Source organism: Cuculus canorus, chromosome 2 (assembly GCF_017976375.1).
Source record: "Cuculus canorus isolate bCucCan1 chromosome 2, bCucCan1.pri, whole genome shotgun sequence".
Classification (NCBI taxonomy): Eukaryota; Metazoa; Chordata; class Aves; order Cuculiformes; family Cuculidae; genus Cuculus; species Cuculus canorus.
In genome coordinates, this window is record NC_071402.1 from 52,320,985 (window position 1) to 52,339,311 (window position 18,327).

An 18,327-nucleotide genomic window follows, 5' to 3' on the forward strand; every position below is an offset into this window, starting at 1 on the left:
AGGAAAGAGAGAGGAAAGGGAGAGGAGGAAAGAGAGAGGAAAGAGGAAGAGAGAGGGGAGGAAAGAGAGAGGAGGAGAAAGAAAAGAAAGAAAGAAAGAAAGAAAGAAAGAAAGAAAGAAAGAAAGAAAGAAAGAAAGAAAGAAAGAAAGAAAGAAAGAAAGAAAGAAAGAAAGAAAGAAAGAAAGAAAGAAAGAAAGAAAGAAAGAAAGAAAGAAAGAAAGAAAGAAAGAAAGAAAGAAAGAAAGAAAGAAAGAAAGAAAGAAAGAAAGAAAGAAAGAAAGAAAGAAAGAAAGAAAGAAAGAAAGAAAGAAAGAAAGAAAAGAGAGGCACTTGTTTCACAAGCTTGCTGGCTGTGCCACGGACAATGAGCGGCATGAAGCAGCTCAGTCGATGTGGAGAAAGGGAAATCTCTTCAAATCCCTGATGTGTCTTCATTAACTTCCCGTAATTACTTTTTTGGCATGACCATGCTGGGAAGCTCAAAACACCAAGGTGAAGAGGCAGCCCTCACAGCTGGGAAGCAGGACTTCCAACATCCCCCGAGTCTGCAGTCCCTCCCGAGCTGCTGCGGTCTAGGATGGCACCAAGCAGCTCTCTCTCAGCCCTGCCTGGGTGAGAATCCAAGCAGGACACAAACAAGAGAGGGGAAAGGGGGGGGTGACCAAAACGCTGGTGCCTGGTGAACTGACGTGACTCACCAGTGTGTCGTGTTCCCTCCGCTCCCGCACACTTCCCCCGTTCAGGATGTAACAGCTGTTTTATCTCCAGTGAGGCCGCTGTAATTACACCGTGTAAATAGAGTAATAAAGATGATTTGCTGTAAAAAAACGCTGTTGCTTCCTTTCCCAGTGAGCTGAATGTGTGGGGATGAGTGAGGGGAAGGATCCCTGCTTCACTGTAGGAATTCATTATTAACTAGTCCAGAGTAGATGATCTGAAGGCTGGAGCAGCTCTGCTATGAGGACAGAGTGGGAGAGTTGGGGTTCAGCCTGGAGAAGGCTCTGGGGAGACCTTAGAGCAGCATTCCAGTACCTGAAGGGGCTGCAGGAAAGCTGGGAAGGGATTCTTCGTAAGGGCAGGGAGTCACATGACGAGGGGGAATGGCTTTAAATCAGAAGGGGAAAGATTTAGATCAGACATTAGGAAGAAATTATTCATGATGAGAGTGGTGAGGCGCTGGCACAGGTTGCCCAGGGAAGTTGTGGATGCCACAACCATGGAAGTGTCCAAGGCCAGGTTGGATGGGGCTTTGAGAAAACATTTTTGAAACGTTGAAAAGCAATAATGGGAAAAAAAAAATCCACACAGCTCATTTTTGTTATGCTTTGGGCAGCAGCAACTCCATCGAGATCACTGTTTTCTAAAGCTTTTCCAGTACCTGGAGGGGGGCTACAAGAAAGCTGGGGAGGGACGGCTTACAATGGATTGTAGTGATAGGACTGGGGGCAATGGGAATAAACTGGAGAGGGGCAGATTTAGAGTAGACATAAGGAGGAATTTCTTCACTATGAGGATGGTGAGGCACCGGAACAGGTTGCCCAGGGAAGCTGTGGATGCTCCATCCCTGGAGGTGGGGTTGGATGGGAACGTGAACAGCCTGGTCTGGTGGGAGGTGTCCCTGCCCATCGCAGGGGGGTTGGAACTAGGTGAATTTTAAGGTCCTTTCCAACTCAAACCGTTCTACGATTCTTTCATCGGCCGCTTAAAGCCTTTCCTTCCTCCCCAGCCCGCACAGCGCAGCACGTGGTGGAGCAGCAGCAACGCACAAACACGCTCCCGCGCAGGGAAGAGAAAAGCGCGCTGCGCCCGCTTCGGGGCACGGCGGGTTCGCTTCGTTCTTCTCCCGAGTGACAGGACGAGAGGGAACAGCCTCGAGCTGCGCCAGGGGAGGTTCAGATTGGACAGGAGGAAAGATTTCTTCACCGGAAGGTTTATCGGGCGCTGGCACAGGCTGTCCAGGGAGGTGGTTGAGTCACCATCCCTGGAGGTGTTTCAAAGACGGGTAGATGAAGTGCTCAGGGATATGATTTAGTAGTGGACAGGTACGGCTGGGCTTGACGGTCTCAAAAGCCCTTCTCCAACCTAGCGATTCTATGGTTTGGGTTTTTTCCAACGCCAAAACCTTGGGGCGCGGAGCCTGCGCTCAGCGCTTAGGGGCACCTCGCTTTGGCTGGGGCGGGGCGGGGGGGGACACCGGGCGGATTCCAGGGAGGGTCTCCCCCTGCCTTCTCCAGCTCGCTGGGAAGCCGGAGCGAGCTCTCCGCCAAGGAGCTGGCTCGTAAGGTCCCGTGTTTCCCATTCCGGAGGAAAATAAACTGTTGCTGCAGCACGTGCTCGCCTAAGAGGGATGAGTCAAGCTGTGAGACTTCTCTCTTTTTTTACAGCTATGAGCCATGTGTCGCAGACAAATCCATCGGGCTGGAGGGGGAGGGAGGAGGGGGGAGAGGAGAGAAAAACAACCTTTACGAACTGATATAAAAATAACCCCAGAAACGGGGTTCTCCTCCCCGCGGCTGCCCAGCACCCACCGGCCGGGGCTCCGCGGGTGCCATGGGGAAGGGGAGGCAGCCCCCGCCGGTCTTTGAAGGGCTCCTTCTCCTGCCCTACGCACTCCCTCTCCTTTCTTCTCCTCTCTATTCAGGCGAAGGAGTGGGTGGTTCATCCGGCAGCAACAGGAGGAGGCTAGTCAAGGGCAGCTGTCAAAATCTTACCCCTCCCTCCCTTCCCCCCTCTTCTCCTTCCAGTTTAATGATCACACGTCTGCCTGGAAGAAAGGCGAGGGAGCGGGAGGCACGGAAATCTCCCCCACCCCCCCCCGCTTCGCGCCGCTGTTGTGTGTGAGCGAGCGGGTACGGGCACGCACCCCCCTCTCCTGTCCCTCCCCTCCTGTCTGACAGCGGCCCGCGAGGGAGGAGAGAGGAGGAGGAGGAGGCAGCGGCGGGTGCCAGCGCTCAGCTACTCTCCCGTACTCACTGCGGGGAGGTGGGGGAGGGCGGACCCTGTGCACCTTTTCCTCCCGTGCCTTCCCTCACTTTAACGAGCCGGGGCCAATCGCCGGCAGGAGGGAACAAAGAGAAAGAGAGAGGGAAGCCCACCCCGGCAGCGGCCGCACCAGAAAACGCTTGGGAAGGCAGAGCTCCGCGGCTCCCGCTGACAGCAGCGCCCGGCTCCGCTGCTGCTGCTGCTCCTGCTTCTCCTTCGTCCTCCTCGCTGAGTTTAAAAGGGGAACAGCATCCGCCAGAAGGACAGAAACTTGGTGCGCGGGGTGTCCTGCAGCGGCTCAGTTCTGGCCATCAAGATGAAAAGTAAAAAAGGTAGCTGCGTTGGGGCGCGCTCGGAGAGAAAGCGGGGTGCGCTCGCCTCGCCTCTCCCTGCGGGAGAACTCGGGGAGCGTGGAGGGGGATGAGGCTGGTGCCGAGCCAGACAGGGTCGTGTTTTCCTTCTCGGCCGTTTTCTCCCTCGGCCGAGATGGCAGTGGATGCTCCGCTCGCAGACAAAACACGCGGGGTTGTTGTTGGGATCAGGCGCCTCTCCGCGCCGCTGGCTCCCTGTCAAAAACACGTCCAGCCGCTCGCTTTGTGCCCCTGCGAAGTTTTGTTTTCGCTCCCTCTGCCCACCCTCTTCCTTTTGCCCTCCGTTAAAACGCTTTTTGTCGCTTTTCCACACCGAACCGCGCCGTCCCGGTATCGTGGGGGCGAGGGTGCGGGTCGTTTTCCCAACTTGGGGCGAAGAAAGAGGGGCTGCCCGCAACTCGGAGCGGGCGCCTGGCCGCTCTTTGTTCGCAGCAGCCACCGACACAAACTTTGCAGTCGGAGGGTTGTTGCTCTTGGCGCTTTTAGCTCTTTTAGTACCTTTAAATGAGAACTCGGCCACAAAAAACGCAGAATGTGCTTTCGCATTCAGCACGTTGCGCTGGCTGGAAAGAAGTTTATAGCCAAGCACGATCTTTTCAAGTTGGGATTTACCGGCCCATAGTGTGGCTGAAGGGTGTTTGGCATTCAAAGACCATGAAATTATCCCAAGTAGAGGGTTAGAGGGGAGCAGTGCGCATGTTCAGTACTCCAGAGTTGTGCTGGCTTTCCCCTACTACGCATTCCTGCGGCTCTGTAGTAGAGCAGACTCGCTCATTGTTGTATCCTTGGAGCAATTAACGCATATGTAGTTCGTGAAATCATTGGGCGGCTGGAAACATGATGTACTAATATGGTTTGTAGCCCTCGTAAGAAGCCATGGACGTGCTGCTCATCTAAGACGAGGGCACACAAAGGGAATTAAAGCACAAAGACGAAGTTTAAACAACAGGCAGGGTGGTGTTTAAAAGCGAAGCATTCCGAGTTCCCGCAGGATCGTACGATCTGGGCGCGTTTCAGCCTGCGAGCAAACTGCACGGATTTTTAAATTACACCATGTGCTGCATACCAAGCTCAGCCGCCAGTGCCTGGAGACAATGACAGCATGGGCTTTAAAGTGTTTCAGTCGTCTTAGCCTGGGATAATCTTAACCTTATTGCAAGCAGGGTTGTTGGGTTTGTTTTTTTGGTTTTTTTTTTGTTTTTTTTTTTTTTAATGGTTTAACTGAATTAATTTAGCCGAGTTATTTTTAGGACATTCCTATGCTCCCTATTTGCACAGCAGTGGTGAGCTGGTTTCCTGTCTGCTGTTGCTTCCATTGTTCAGACTTCTCTCCCCGAGGGCAGCTGCTGGTTGGTGAAATACCAAACTCTCTGCACTTTCAACTGTTTCCTTGCCACCCCCGAAATAAATGCGTGTGAAAAATGCTGACGTAGTTTCTAGGTATGCATGTGTAGGGCTTTGTGTGTGCGCGTATGTGTGAGAGAGAAGGGGAGAGATCTGCTTTGAGGATTGCAAGTCCTGGGCTGAAACAATGGAAACAATGAAAGGTGACAGGCGGGAGGCAGAACTTTTGAGAGAGGCCATGGGCCTGGGGTTTGCGTGCCAGAAATTTAAAGGTGAGGAGACAAAGACGGAAACATTTTAAAAGATGTTAGGGCTAGGGTGCCTTTTTTGTTTTGTTACAGGTAGGGCTTGGAGTTATTTGTGTTCTCCTGGCATTTGAGGCTCATTCAAAAAGTTTCAAAGAGTGACTTTGTTACAGATTTCTTGCTTGTAGTCCTAGGAAAAAAAAAAAAAAGTTTAAAGTGTAAGCGATAGAGTTCAAGCTGTGAAATGCAGAGGAAAACAAGTATCCTGGTTCCTCATTTATGAAATCTATTCAGAGAAAAAGTTTGATGTGGTTTGTTTTGGGTTGGCTTTTTTTTTTTTTTTTTTAACTGTGAAAATTCCCTTCTAGTTCTTGGTTACTTATGAATAACTTTAAACTAATTAATTTTTGTTGGTGGTTTTAAAATTCACATTACATTTTCGTTAGGGTTTTTTGTGTTGGATTTCTTTGTTGGTTGTTTTTTTTGGTTAGGGGCGTGTTTAGCTAATAGCCTGTGGATTAAAACCCCGAGGACTCTTCTGTGGATAGTTTCACTTGCAAATAATAACGTGATAGCAATCACACTGAACACATTCACGTTGTTAATTAGCTGATTTAGAATACAATCTCACAAAGACACAGGCATCTGCTCAAGTTTATACATGTGTGGAATCCTACTGAACTTTGTTACAACAGGATCGGGGCATTAGATGGGAACTGTTTCTGTTTATCTGTGCTTATAAAAAATAAATAGTACCAGCTAAAAAAATTCAGAGAACCCTAAGGGGGTGGGAGGTTTTCCCGAAAGGTGATTTTTGTCCATGCCCTCTCTGGAGGGCAGAGATTGTTCCTTGGGGTGTACTTTGCTCCGTTTTGAATAACAATTGGCTCCTGCCACTTCCTCTGTGAAGCTCTTCCTCGACACAATGGGATAGTTGTGGGGTTTTTCTTCCCTGATACCCAGCCTAAATGTTTCGTTTGCTTAGCTTCCATTCCTTGTGTCTCGGCCTCTTTAAATGCTTTGTGCTCCCCCTCAAAGTATTTCAGCATGCCTTCTGAAGTAGCAGCAGTTTATTTTGAAATCAACTTTAGTCATCACTGTACTTTTTACTCAAGTTGTTTCAAGCTGTTAGGTTGGGTGTTGAGCCTAGCCTCGAAGACCTAGGTGTAATCTTCTCTGAGCTGATTACGGAAGGACTTGTAGAGCCTTTGGGCTGTGATACAATGCAACAGTGCGTTCAATCATGTATATGACTTCAGCTGGGAAGCCAGGAGGATAAAGTAATCTATAAGAAGGGGTGTTGATCGTGTAGTTCTTAGGTCGTTAATAGCCTGGACTGCTCATCTAAGTCGTGATGGCAGGAGCGCACAACTGGGTTTTTGTGTTGTTTCCCAGACCTCTCTGCAAATGAACTCGTGCTGCTTTAAATAAGCCCTGTAAAAGCAGTTTTTCCGTTTAGGTTAAACGTATTTAGTAGGAGATGTAAAATAACATGACACTAGCCTGCTTCTCAGGCAAAATAAATTAGTAGGTCAGCTGGGGCTACTCCTCGTGTCCTCAAGCCTTTATTCTGAGTGTAAATAAAAGTAAGCCAATGGTCCAGTGGTGGAGCCTGGCCAGAAGCCTTTTCAGTTGGGCCCCGTTTAAAACAGGAAACCAGCAGCGAATAGCCTGATTACTAACAAAACGGAAAAACAAAGCTGGGTTGTAATCAGCAGGAATGCTTTAATGAAAACAGAGCCTTGACAGCAACAACGTGGCTCCTGCTCTAGTGAAAAAAAAAAAAGAAGTCTAGGCTGGGGTAGTGTGTGATTTCTAGCCATGACTTCCTGTTGCTGCTCGCTCTGTGCTGTGCTGGGGAGAGCTGCCACAAGTTCAGACTGCCACAAGTTCAGACGGCTGATAGTCTATTTAAATGAGCTCATTTAAACGAGGAGAAGTTGTACTACACTGGGCTTCCTGCTTAACCAAAACCTGCTTTGTGTCACTAACTTACTGTGTCAATTAATATGACACACTAAGCGAGTAGGTCAAAGGGCAGGCTCTGCTGTTGACTCATTTCTTGCTAGGTAGGTTACGGTTAGACAGACAGCAACTTTTACTTTACCGTGTTTAGCATGTTTGTAAAACAGAGAAACGATTTTGTGCTGCTCGTTTTCCAACAGTATTTTGTCACTTTTTTTTTTTTCAGTGAAAAAAATGCAACAGTTGTTGAAGCAAGTTTTGCTGTCAAGTCAATTTTTTCAAATTCAGAGAGGCTCCTGTGGTGTCTTAGCTGCGCGTTAGGTCTTGGAGAGTTTGCTCCAGATGGGGTGGTGTGTGTTGGGAGGACTTTTTTTTGCAAGGCCACCTAAAAACAGCTCGCAAACCATTAGACGTCTAACTTTCTCACAGGAGTAGTTTCTTTGTCTTCTCTTCCCTCTCGCTTCCAGCCCTCACTGTTTGCCTCTCCGTGTTTTCCAAGGTCTTGTCTTGCTGCCCATTACATTTAAAAACAAACAAAAAAACCCCAACCCACTGAAGTGCTGCAACACTTCTGGTTTCTGACAAACAAGAACAGCGTGCTTGAAAACATCGGCTGAATTGCATGGGCTAGTTTTAGCTAGTTTTTGAATTCAATTTAAAAGGGATGAGCTACTTTGCAGAGCCATTGTATTGTCTGGGCAGGATCTTTGTTCCAAGAAGTGCTCCTCGTGGCTCCAGTAGTCCATTGTGCAAGGCGTGTTCTCAGGTTAACTTGCAAGTATGACAGCGCTTCCTGTGAAGCTGTGACAGCTGTAAAGCAGTTTGCTTGGAATCATTTTAAAGCAAACTTGACGTACTTTCTACATGAATTAAGAACCTGTTTACATAATCTGGGGTTTATCTTGCGTTGGCTATTTAAATATTGTCCTATTGTTCATGTTCCATGACTGAATAATTTATGTAGCTAATCATCAGAGGAAAAATTTGGTGTGTCAGTTTGGTGTTTGTCAGTTACATGAATCAGCAGTTGGGAGAATGAAAACAATACTAAGTAAGTTACTAAAGTAACTATGCCAGACAAATGGTAGATTGATCACCCTGCTGGGAATGCTTGCATGTCAAAGTACACATTGAAATTTGGACAAGTAAAGCTAAATTTAAGGATAACGGACCAGTTCATAAATAGGGAGAAGAATAATTCACCATGTCAGCTTTGGCTCAAAGTGTGGAGAGAAGTGTCCCCCCCACCTGTTTTTTGTATGTGACATTAGTTCCTTCTGTTCTTCTACTTACAGACATAACTATAGCTTTGTATATAGTTTTATACTTTCGTGGGCACACTTCTCATGTTTTAGGGCTGACTTTGTTTCCTTACAGAGTTTTTGAGCTATGGGTGGTTGCCTGCATAAACAATGCACTTTTAAAACTCATTTTTACTATGAAGCGTTTTAGTTTAGATGTTATGAATGAGCAAGTTGTCTCCCCCCACCTCCAAGTTCAAAATGCAGAAAGACTAAGGGCTTGTTTTCCTTCTCTAGTTTCTAGAAAATGCTTTGAAAGCCAGTGTAACTTCACTCTAAATTAGCATTTAATTGTACTTGTTGATAACTGATGGTATTTTATTTGGATTTATATATATTGTAAGCTTCCTAAAATTTCTGGTGAGGTTAACCTGTTGAGTATTTCAAGCATAGGTTTCTTTGTTTTACAGTAGTTTTTGTTTCCTCTATGACTGTTATATCCTACCAAAGAAATCAAATTGTAGTCTTCCTAACTTTGAATATGTGTTTGATTTTTTTTTATTATGTTTAGGTTTTTAATTATTATTATTTACATACCATAGTTTTGTTTCTTGTAGTGTGGTGCATATATGAAGGGATAATCAAATTTTGGTACCTGTTCCTTCCTTTGTGTTGAAGGAAAAAAGTATGCAGTTAACTTGTAAATCTGGAGCCTTTGTAGTACTTGTAGCACAGAACACACACTTGTGCAAATTGAAATATGAGATGAAAACAATATTAAGTTATAAAAATAATCGGGATGCAAAGTAGTACATTTAAAACATTAAGTGATTGTGGTTCTTCAATACAGAAGTGCAATTAAATTGCAGAAGCCCCTGAGGGACTCTCGTATGAGTTAGGCGCCTGGTTCTTTCCTTTTCCTTCACTTTTTTTCTTCCTAAGTGAAAATCCACTTGGGAGAAGGGGCAGATACAATTTTTCTCTTCTGTTAGTTTTTGTTAATAGATCTGGAATAAGGTATTAATTTATAAATTCTACAAGCTATCTCTCTCAGGAGGAAAATATCAGCCTGTTCAGAAGTAATTAAATAACCAGTTGCTTGGGTTGGATTTTTTAGGTTCTTGCGTATTGATCTTTTGCCCAACCACTGGATAGTTATCCTTGAAGAAAAGTGTTGCACACCATGGCAAGCAAATTTGGACAATATTGGCATTAGATAGAATCTATCTGAAAACATGCAGTAGATAAAAGGTTGCCAGGGGAACAAGAAAATGAGGGTTTACAGAGGATTCCCTTAGGAACGGATCATTGGTGCTACTTTTTGTTCAGCTGACAAAAAAACCTGCAGCTTGACAAGTTGACACTATAGGATAGATCTCCTGCATAGGAGGCTTTACCATGGTTTGTAGTATAGACAGTTAATGTATTAAAGTGTCTGAACCAATAGAACGCTGGAGCTGAGTATTTTACGGATTTAGAAGGCTGATTGTTCTTGTCTTCTTATAATTGCAGGTGTAGTTGCAGTATCAGGCAGTGAAACAGAGGATGATGACACTATGGATGTCCCACTGGATCTTTCGTCATCTGCTGGCTCGGGCAAACGGAGGAGACGTGGAAACCTGCCCAAGGAATCCGTGCAGATTCTTCGGGACTGGCTATATGAGCATCGATACAATGCTTATCCTTCAGAGCAAGAAAAAGCGCTGTTATCCCGACAAACACACCTTTCCACACTACAGGTATTAGAAAAAGTAGTTCTTGCTTCCAAAGGAACTGTATTCTGTTTTGTTAACTGTGGTCTGGTCACCAGTACAAATGTTTGTACTGCATGTGAGATTTCGTTTTTTTATTGTTACTTGCTCTCCTTCTGATGGTACTTGTAAGGAGAAATACAAATGAATTGTGTGTTATGATGATCTTTGTTTATTGGGAATAAAATTACTTCTCTGGGAGAACAGACAGTAATGAAATCGAGTATGCATTCTAATTTTTGCACAATCGGGGCCCAAAAGACATAAAGTGTCTGTATAAGGTAATGTATTGTGAGAAGAAGGTATTTATTTGTCAACAGAGGTTTTATGGTGATAGATAGGCAGCTCTCCACTTCTAAAACTGCAGCTTGGGGCCCATTCCTGTAGAGTGTGCACGTATATAATTATGTGTATGATGACTTCCATCAAGATCAGTGGAACAACCTGGGAAGCCTCATGGGAAGGTGGATGCACGAGAACTGGGGTAAACCCTGGCTTGGTTTTGAGAGGTGCTACAGAGTGTTCCTCTTGGCTTCTGGGCTTTGTTTTTCCAGATGAATTCATTAGTACAAATTTTGTAATTCGCTGTAAAGTAAAATTTCCTTAATGTAACATCATAAGAAATCCTCCTTTATGTAGTAAACAGAAAAAAGACGTTAAACTATAAACTATCCTGTATCACCCAGGAAACTGGTTTAATATTTAAACAAGGACAAACTTCAATGAGGTAATTCATGTTATGTCTGTCGACACAGTCAGTTGAACAAGGAAAATCAGTAACTATTTGTGGGAGGAGTGGCTCTGTTCAGAGAGAAAAGGTTTTCCTGTTGTTAATTAACCTGAGCTAGGGAACAATAGCTAATAGGTTAATGTGTGTGCACAGAGTTAAAAGCTAAACTCCTCTTGGTTTGGCCAAGCAGTCTTCAGATGTCCCGGGGCTTCATGTATCTGGAGCGGGAGCTGGGGGTAGAGCTGGGACAAGGGAAGGGCCTTTGCCAGGCATGTCAGAACTTGTCAGTAGGTCTCTCTTTTGTTCTGCAGTTAAGGAAACTGCTTGGAGGGATTCATTAATCTGACTCAACGACTCTTATGGCACATAGTTGGAAATGAATGAAGGTAGAAATTAAGTTGTTATTATATTCCCAGGTCTGCAACTGGTTTATCAATGCACGCCGCAGGCTTCTACCTGACATGCTGAGGAAGGACGGCAAAGACCCAAATCAATTCACTATCTCGCGGCGAGGGACCAAGCTTCCCGAGAGTAGCCTAGTGGAGTCTTCCATTGGCACAAAGAACTACATTCCCCTGCTGGAGGAGACTGCTTTCCTTCCTGCTGCTGTACCACTCGGAAAGACTGTGCCCTTGGCCAAGCCGGCTTCCCCGGGATCAGTCCTGGCTCGGCCATCAGTGATTTGCCACACAACTGTGACTGCGTTGAAAGATGGCCCTCTCCACTTTTGCCAGCCAGCTGATGCAGGCCAGACAACAGACCCGCAGCAGACCCCAGCCAACAGCTTCACAGACAACTCCCTCTCCTACCATGAGGACGCATCTAAACTGGGACCTGGTGCAAACGCACAGAGTGGGCTCTTTAACACTCCTCCTCCAACCCCACCAGACCTTAACCAGGATTTTAGTGGATTTCAGCTACTGGTGGATGTTGCACTCAAAAGGGCGGCAGAGATGGAGTTGCAGGCAAAACTTATGGCCTAAATCCCCTTCCTTCTTCCCCATTTTGTTTTTTTCCAGGCAGGGATCTAACAGCTGTGTGGTTATTGCCACCCACACGATATCAAAAGACTTCACTGCATTATTATTATTTTTTTTTATTAATCTTATTTGCACAAGGGATTGCTGAAATGAAGCTTCCTGTCACTGAGATGGTCTTCAGTGGAATATGGTCATTCCAAGAATTATAAACTTCAAGCTACTGTAGAAAGAAAGGATTGTGTGGGTTTTTTTTTTAATGTTTTCTTTGTAGGTTTTTCATAATGTGAGATGGTTCCCAAGATCATGTGATTTGTTTTTGTTTCTTTCAGACTGTGCAATATCCAGTAATGCTATAGAGTCGTCTTATCATCCCGATGCGGAACAGAATATACTGACACACTGTCTAAAATAAATTTTCAATTTTTTTAACAATACAAACTTTGGATGATTATGCTTTTTTCCCATAATGTAATAAAATATTTTCTTTAAAAATGGATGCATAGAGTATTTTGTTGAATACAAACTTTGCAGAAAACACAGCTTTACTGTTGAAATAAATGCAAGTGAGAAACATTTTTGAGCTTATACTGACTTCGTTTAGCTTAGAAAGCTATGCTAGCAGTTGTTGTTAACCAGATGTTTGAAGGAATGCAGAAAAGTGGGCCAGAAGTACCTGGCTGTGTTCTGCTGTGTTGAAATTTTTTAAAGGGGCCAAAACCGGAGCTATGTCAAGGGTACATCTTGGGCCCCTCTAAGAGATCCAGCTTTTGGCACCTAGAACTACTTCAGGACTGGGAGTAGTGACAGCCCATGGGGAAGTCCTGAAGATGAAATGAGGAGGCTGGAAGAGGGATTGGAGTGAGTGTTCTTTTCAGGTCTTTGCGATATAGCTCCTAGGCATCACTGGTAACAAATTCTGAGGGGGGAGGATGAGGTCTCCCACTGTAACTCTTGGACTAGAAATGACAAGGTTTTGACTCCTTAATTCCAGTAGACTGAATCAAAAGAGACTGCATTGGGTTGAAATCTTGAGTCTGGGAGCCAGGTCTTGGTGAGATACTTAAACAGGTGATTGACTAATTAAAAGAGATCCCTGATTTAAAAGAGACCCCTGTTGCATTTGTGTGTATTCTGGCTAACAGAATCCAAGTTACCTTTCAGAGAGTATTTTGCTATCAAAATTATTTGTTACTGAAAAATGTGAAGACTTGCAGCTCACATTTCAACTCAAATGTCAGTTGCCCACCCTTATCCTTCCAACAACAGTGAAATAAGAGACCTCTAGGGGAAAAAATCAGTTCCGGCTAATCCTTAAAAACAAACCAGTTGTCTGTTTGGGAGGCCAGGGGAGGGGTTTGTGGAGCAGGAGAGCAGATGAATGTAGGAATGTTATGAGTAGAAGAGTGCAATGTGCATATGTTTTGTTATGCTGTGGCTTTTATCTTTTTTATTGTCAGAAATTAACTTATTCTCTGATATACTCTGGAGTACTATTGAACTTTTGCCTTTCTTTAGCCTTCAAATTTAAAATCAATGATTATATTTGAAAGGAAACAGGGCAAATGGTACTCTAAAATGTCTGCATCAGCTCCGGTAACACAAGGTCATCCTAACGTACTGTATGAATATGGAATTATTTTTTAAAACACCTTTATTGAAATAAAACTAGACCAAATAATTTTGAGCATTGCCAGACATGGCTGTATACCATTTCTTCAGGGAATGGCATGTAACTCCAGCAAGAACTTTCTGTCTTGTCTCTTTGGACACATTGTATTTATACTTCTAGGCTGTTTTTTCCTGGGATACCTATGTATTTTATTTAATTGTTTGTTGGGGTATTTTGGAGTTTTTTTGGGATTTTTTTGTTTGTTTTTTTAATGGCTAATTATAAAATAGAAATACACTTCTGTGTAACTGTGAGGTCACCCTTGGGGTAAAAGTTGGTCAAGACATCCGTTAGTGGAATAGATGCTTGTTCCTCCAAAGGAGGAGTGTCATGTTTGGTAAAGGTTTGGAAGATGCTTCCTTGTCCACACACAGGAAGGAACTTTATTGCAACATTTCTTACGCCCATGCCTCAGGCACTGATAAAGGAAAAAAAAAAACCTTATGCAAATATGTTTGCGTTGTTTGATTTGAGTTGTTTGTCTTTTTCACTTTTTTTTTTCCTTTCAAAGCAGGGTGCTGGTGTGCTGTAGTGTAGAGAAAAAGTGAGGGACCATTAAAGGGCATTTTGAAGTGATCTTTACTTTTCATTACTCTACCTTTTAAAATAAAAAAAATCAGCAAGTTTCGAAAAATAAACTTTTTGAGCTTTGCTTGCTGAGCTGACCAGTTCTGTAATTCCACTAGAACAGCTGCAGTAATGAAAATGAAAATACGATGAGGAAGAAAGCAGTTGCCATTCAGGTTAACAGTTTTCATTGAAAGTAAAAGCCTGTGGTCTGCGCTGTTTTCATTTACCATTATGCCACACAAAATGGCATTAGTGTAACCGAGCACCAAAGTCCTGCCCCTGTGATGAGCACTGCATTTCCATTTTGCTGACTGACTTACCCTGGGGACTTCACTTGTGACCTGGTTTGCTTGAGGCCATTTTTTTTCTTTTTTCTTTTTTCTTTCTTTTTTTTTTTTTTAAATTATTACTTGTGTTAAGGTTACACCTAAATGTTCAGCTGTAGTCATAAGCCAAACACTTTAGGTTGAGTAGTGGCTGACACAGTGTGCAAGCTTTTCCCTACCCTGAGGTGTTATTTAACTTGGAGGAAGAAAATGACTCATTTTGAGTACCCACTAAAATAATATCAAAAGGGAGTTTCTGCTTTCCTGTAATCTAGCACTGATAGTTTTGGTGCAGGCTGTTGAAGTTTACCCAAACCTGTTCTTTCAGAGCAAAAACTTGAAGAACTCCGGATATAATTATCAAAGGTAGGTGGATGTAGGGCATCTAGGATCTACTAAGCGGGAGTTCTAGTAACAAACTAAAAGCTTCATGTGCTGGTCACTCATCCCTGATAGAACAAAAGAAAAGTTTATTTCTGGAAATGTTTTTAGCATGGAGTATTAAAAAAAAAAAGCAAAAAAAAAAAGCAGAAGAAACAGAGCATGGGGAGTTTCACTGTTGTTGCCGCAGTGATGCACCTAATTGCAAGGCAGCTCTGTCAAAACCCAACCTCTGACTGAAAACACAGACTTGGATTGACTCTGAAGCTGACGGGAAGGCATTGCTGAGCATTACTGGAGACCGCACAGCCAGCCAGGGCGTAAGTGAGCTAAGAAGTATGACAAATCTATGCCAGGGAAAACAGCTCACACGCAGACTTCTTCAACCTTGTTTTCATGGCTTTTGTGTCTTGTAAACAACTTGTGGCAGCTGCATGTGATAAATCTCCGTGCGGAGCAAAAAATACTGACAATAGTGGTGGGAGGTTTGAGCCTGGCGTTGCCTGTGTGGTGGTGTCTCTCTGCTTGTTTGGGGGGAGGTGTTGTATCCCACATGTCTCCTGGCTTCTGCCAAGAGGTCAACGTACACGTCTATAAAACCGTTGAAGCTGTAACAGCTGGCCTCGTATCGGGGAGGAGGGAAGGGGCCCAGGGAGAGCAGGAGGCTGGGATCCCTCGCTTTGGGAGGGCAGTGCCGCCGGCCTGCTCCCGGGTGGCTCTGTGGCTGCAGGGGTGCTGCTGCTGCCGAGACACGGGGGTGCAGGAAAAAGTAAGCAGTAACGGGGCAAAGAGAGCGCGGGCAACGGTGGGGACCGATCACAATTTTCTCCTTGAAGAGGAGGAAAGCCTGCAGTGGGAAGCCCAGCCAGCAGAAGGTGCAGTGCAGCTGGAAGCCCGGGTGCACCGTGACCCTGTTGAGTGTCACTTTTGTACCTATGGTATTTGGGCCATTTGCAGTTAACCGCGTGCTGCCTGTCAACGTCTGCTTTCTTTTGTTGTTTTTCTCACAGCACTTCACGCAGTTTTCTTGTTATTCTTAAAACTTATTCCTGGAGTATTTCCTATTCCTTTAGCCCATTTGGGTTTTTTTCTCTTTTTCTTCCTCTTCTTGGTATCTTGCAGTTTTGCAAGCCTCCTAGCTTTTGTTAATAGAGGATCACTGACATCAGTGCAGGGCATGTTTGCTTTTCAGGACATTACTTGTTTTTAAGTCTCCTGTTCACCAGTTGCTGGAGGAGTTACGTCTTTATCCTGTTTCACTGGTTCAGCAGGCTCTTCCCCCACCAGTTCCAGTGTTCAGACTGAAGATTAGATTAGCCACTCTCCCTAGCAAAATGTCACTTAAAGCTGTTGCTGTTCCAGACATAATAATTGCATCCACGTGTGCTGTATGTGGTTCATTGTCTATTCCAGTCCCTATCATGACAATGAGTGTCTGGAGCAGAAACAGAAAATCACAAAGAGATTCTGGTAGTACTGCAAAGTCAAAACTCAGACTACTTTATCTGAATTCTGTGTGTTCCTGCTGACTGCGCAAAGCCATGGCCGTTTAGTCATTTTGCTCACTTTTCGCTTTGAAACTGGCTTTACTTGCCTCAAAACTCCTTTTTTTTTTTTTTTTTTCCTGAAGCTTTTTAATGCTTTCAGCTCTGGGACTAAAACAGGCAAGTTACACAGGCTTGCAGACAAGAGTAGCTTGGTAACAACAGAGGAACTACACAGCCTTTTGTAGCACTGCAATGCTGCCTCACTGCATAAAGTGAATCACAGTTCCTGAAGCTGATGCAGACATGAATAAGTCACATCTGCCTCCCAGCTAATCCCTGCTCCACTGAATAGCCAGGTTTCTGCCAAATTTCATGTGCTTCCACTGACAAACACAATGCTGATCTTTCAGCTGCTTACACTGATGTATAATAAACTTATAAAGATGCACACAGGTAGCAGTGCTTTGACTTAGTGACTTAACTGGGGTAGGTGACAGCTTGTGAGGAGGGGTTGATAGAGTGCAGTTGACAACTATCTGTGTTTATTCTTGGAGAACTTCTCTGGTACCCCAGACCAGGGCTGTGGCCACTTTTCCTAAATGCAGCCTAGCCTGTGCCTGCTCCAGGCAATAAGCCCTGTCTGTAGGTGTGTAACAACATGACACACATGCAGTAAAGAACCTGTGTCTGGGCATATATAAACCTTGCATGTGTTCTTTTGTTGTCATCAAATCATTTAGCTGATTATCATAGAATAATAAAATGGTTTGGTTTGGAAGGGACCTTAAAGACCATCCAGTTCCAGCTCCCTGCCATGGGCAAGGACACCTTCCACTGGAATAATAATAATGAAGAGGATCAGCCTGACTGCAGAAAAAGCAGGTCAGTCCTAGTGTTGTGATTTTGCACTAGGTATATATGTTTGTATAGCTTCGCTTGAGTCTCTCCCTTTGTATCATTGCCACACTGCTGGGGAAATACTATGCTGGCAAGTATTCCCAGAGCTTCTCCATCAGTGACGTTTCACAGGCTGGTAGGGCTCAGTTTCTTTTTGAGAATAGCCATTTTTATCAGTAGTAAGGAAATAATTCCTAACTGTGAGCCCTCTAATTTTACGAGTATAGCATTCACTAAATCTACAGAAAATGTTTGGTCCTTTCTCTGAAGTTTCTACAGTCTAATAGCTCTTTAGGAAATGATGTTGTTTCAAGCTTGCTGCTGCTTCCTTCTCTATAAATGAACACTTAGGGCCAGAGTGCCTTGCCTTAGGGATAAACCTTTCAGTTTCTTTAACTGATGTGTCCTATCTAGTTTCAGAATAAAACTGAACATTCTTTCCTGTCTCAGCTTTGCCTCTCATATCCTAAGTCTTTTGAAGGAGCAAAAATTTTTCTGTTGATTGAGGAATAGATTTTAGTGCTTGGCTGGGAGCTTTGGCCTTTTGACTTTTCCTTTAGAAGCTGTTGATGGAAAAGACAATCTAGATCATACTTTACCTCCAGTTTATAGATTTTACCAGGATGCTTTTTTATATGTATGTATATATATGTGTATATATATTCTAGTAAGGACACCGTGTATATGGTCCTGGTATATTTATGCATATAAAACCCAAAAATTACTCGACCGATTGTGAGAAGAACATGATGTCCTCCAGCCTGCTTTTATGAATTTGTGTAGCTTGTCTTGGAAGTTGTCCTGGATAGCAGACAGAACTCATGGTAAGGATCACAACAGTTTTGTAATTTTCCTGAGTAAGCATTCAGCTATTTTGCCAGAGCCTGTAATTTCACTTCCTTTTCCAGCCTGCAATGTTCCAATTGCCTGACCTTGTGCTGAATGTCTTATTTTGTTTTCTTTTGTACTTCTGGTCTCATTCCCTGTTTGAACTCTCTCTGTCATCTCTCTCCCTGTTTGACTTGAGAGTGCTTACGTAATATCATGCATAGTCCATTTAACTAGGTTAGAGATTATTTTGACTAGTTTTGTACTGTTTTGGAAGTCATCTGATCCTTGCTAACCCGCTAAACTAACCACAATGGCAAATCTTGCTCTGATGCAAACAAATCAACTTCTCTTCATGAGAGAAAGCACATCTTCCCTGTGCAGATAGCTCATCTCTTTTCTAACTTCTGCTTTCCATGCTGTGACAGGGTAAGAGATGAGATGAAGAGAGGAGCAATTAATAATAAAATCCATTGGGTGTTTTTAAAAATGGAGGGATTGTTGTAGTTTTGGTTTGATGGTGTTTCTGGTTTCAGCATGCAGTCCTGGCTCTGCTGCC

General features: G+C 44.1%; 1 protein-coding gene across 2 annotated transcripts; it reads left to right on the forward strand.

Annotated features, from left to right (window-relative positions):
- Positions 1 to 2,873: 2,873 nt before the first annotated feature.
- On the forward strand, positions 2,874 to 12,092 carry TGIF1 (TGFB induced factor homeobox 1). 2 transcript variants are annotated; one of them, XM_054060328.1, is made up of 3 exons: positions 2,874 to 3,315; positions 9,662 to 9,888; positions 11,047 to 12,089. In XM_054060328.1, exons 1-3 carry the CDS (start codon positions 3,300 to 3,302, stop codon positions 11,611 to 11,613), a joined length of 810 nt encoding a protein of 269 aa, XP_053916303.1. In that variant the 5' UTR covers positions 2,874 to 3,299; the 3' UTR covers positions 11,614 to 12,089. The 2 variants fall into 2 exon arrangements, with proteins under 2 accessions (XP_053916303.1, XP_053916302.1); XM_054060327.1 differs by lacking the exon at positions 2,874 to 3,315 and adding an exon at positions 4,588 to 4,970 and having other exon boundaries at positions 11,047 to 12,092.
- The last annotated feature ends 6,235 nt before the right edge of the window (positions 12,093 to 18,327 follow it).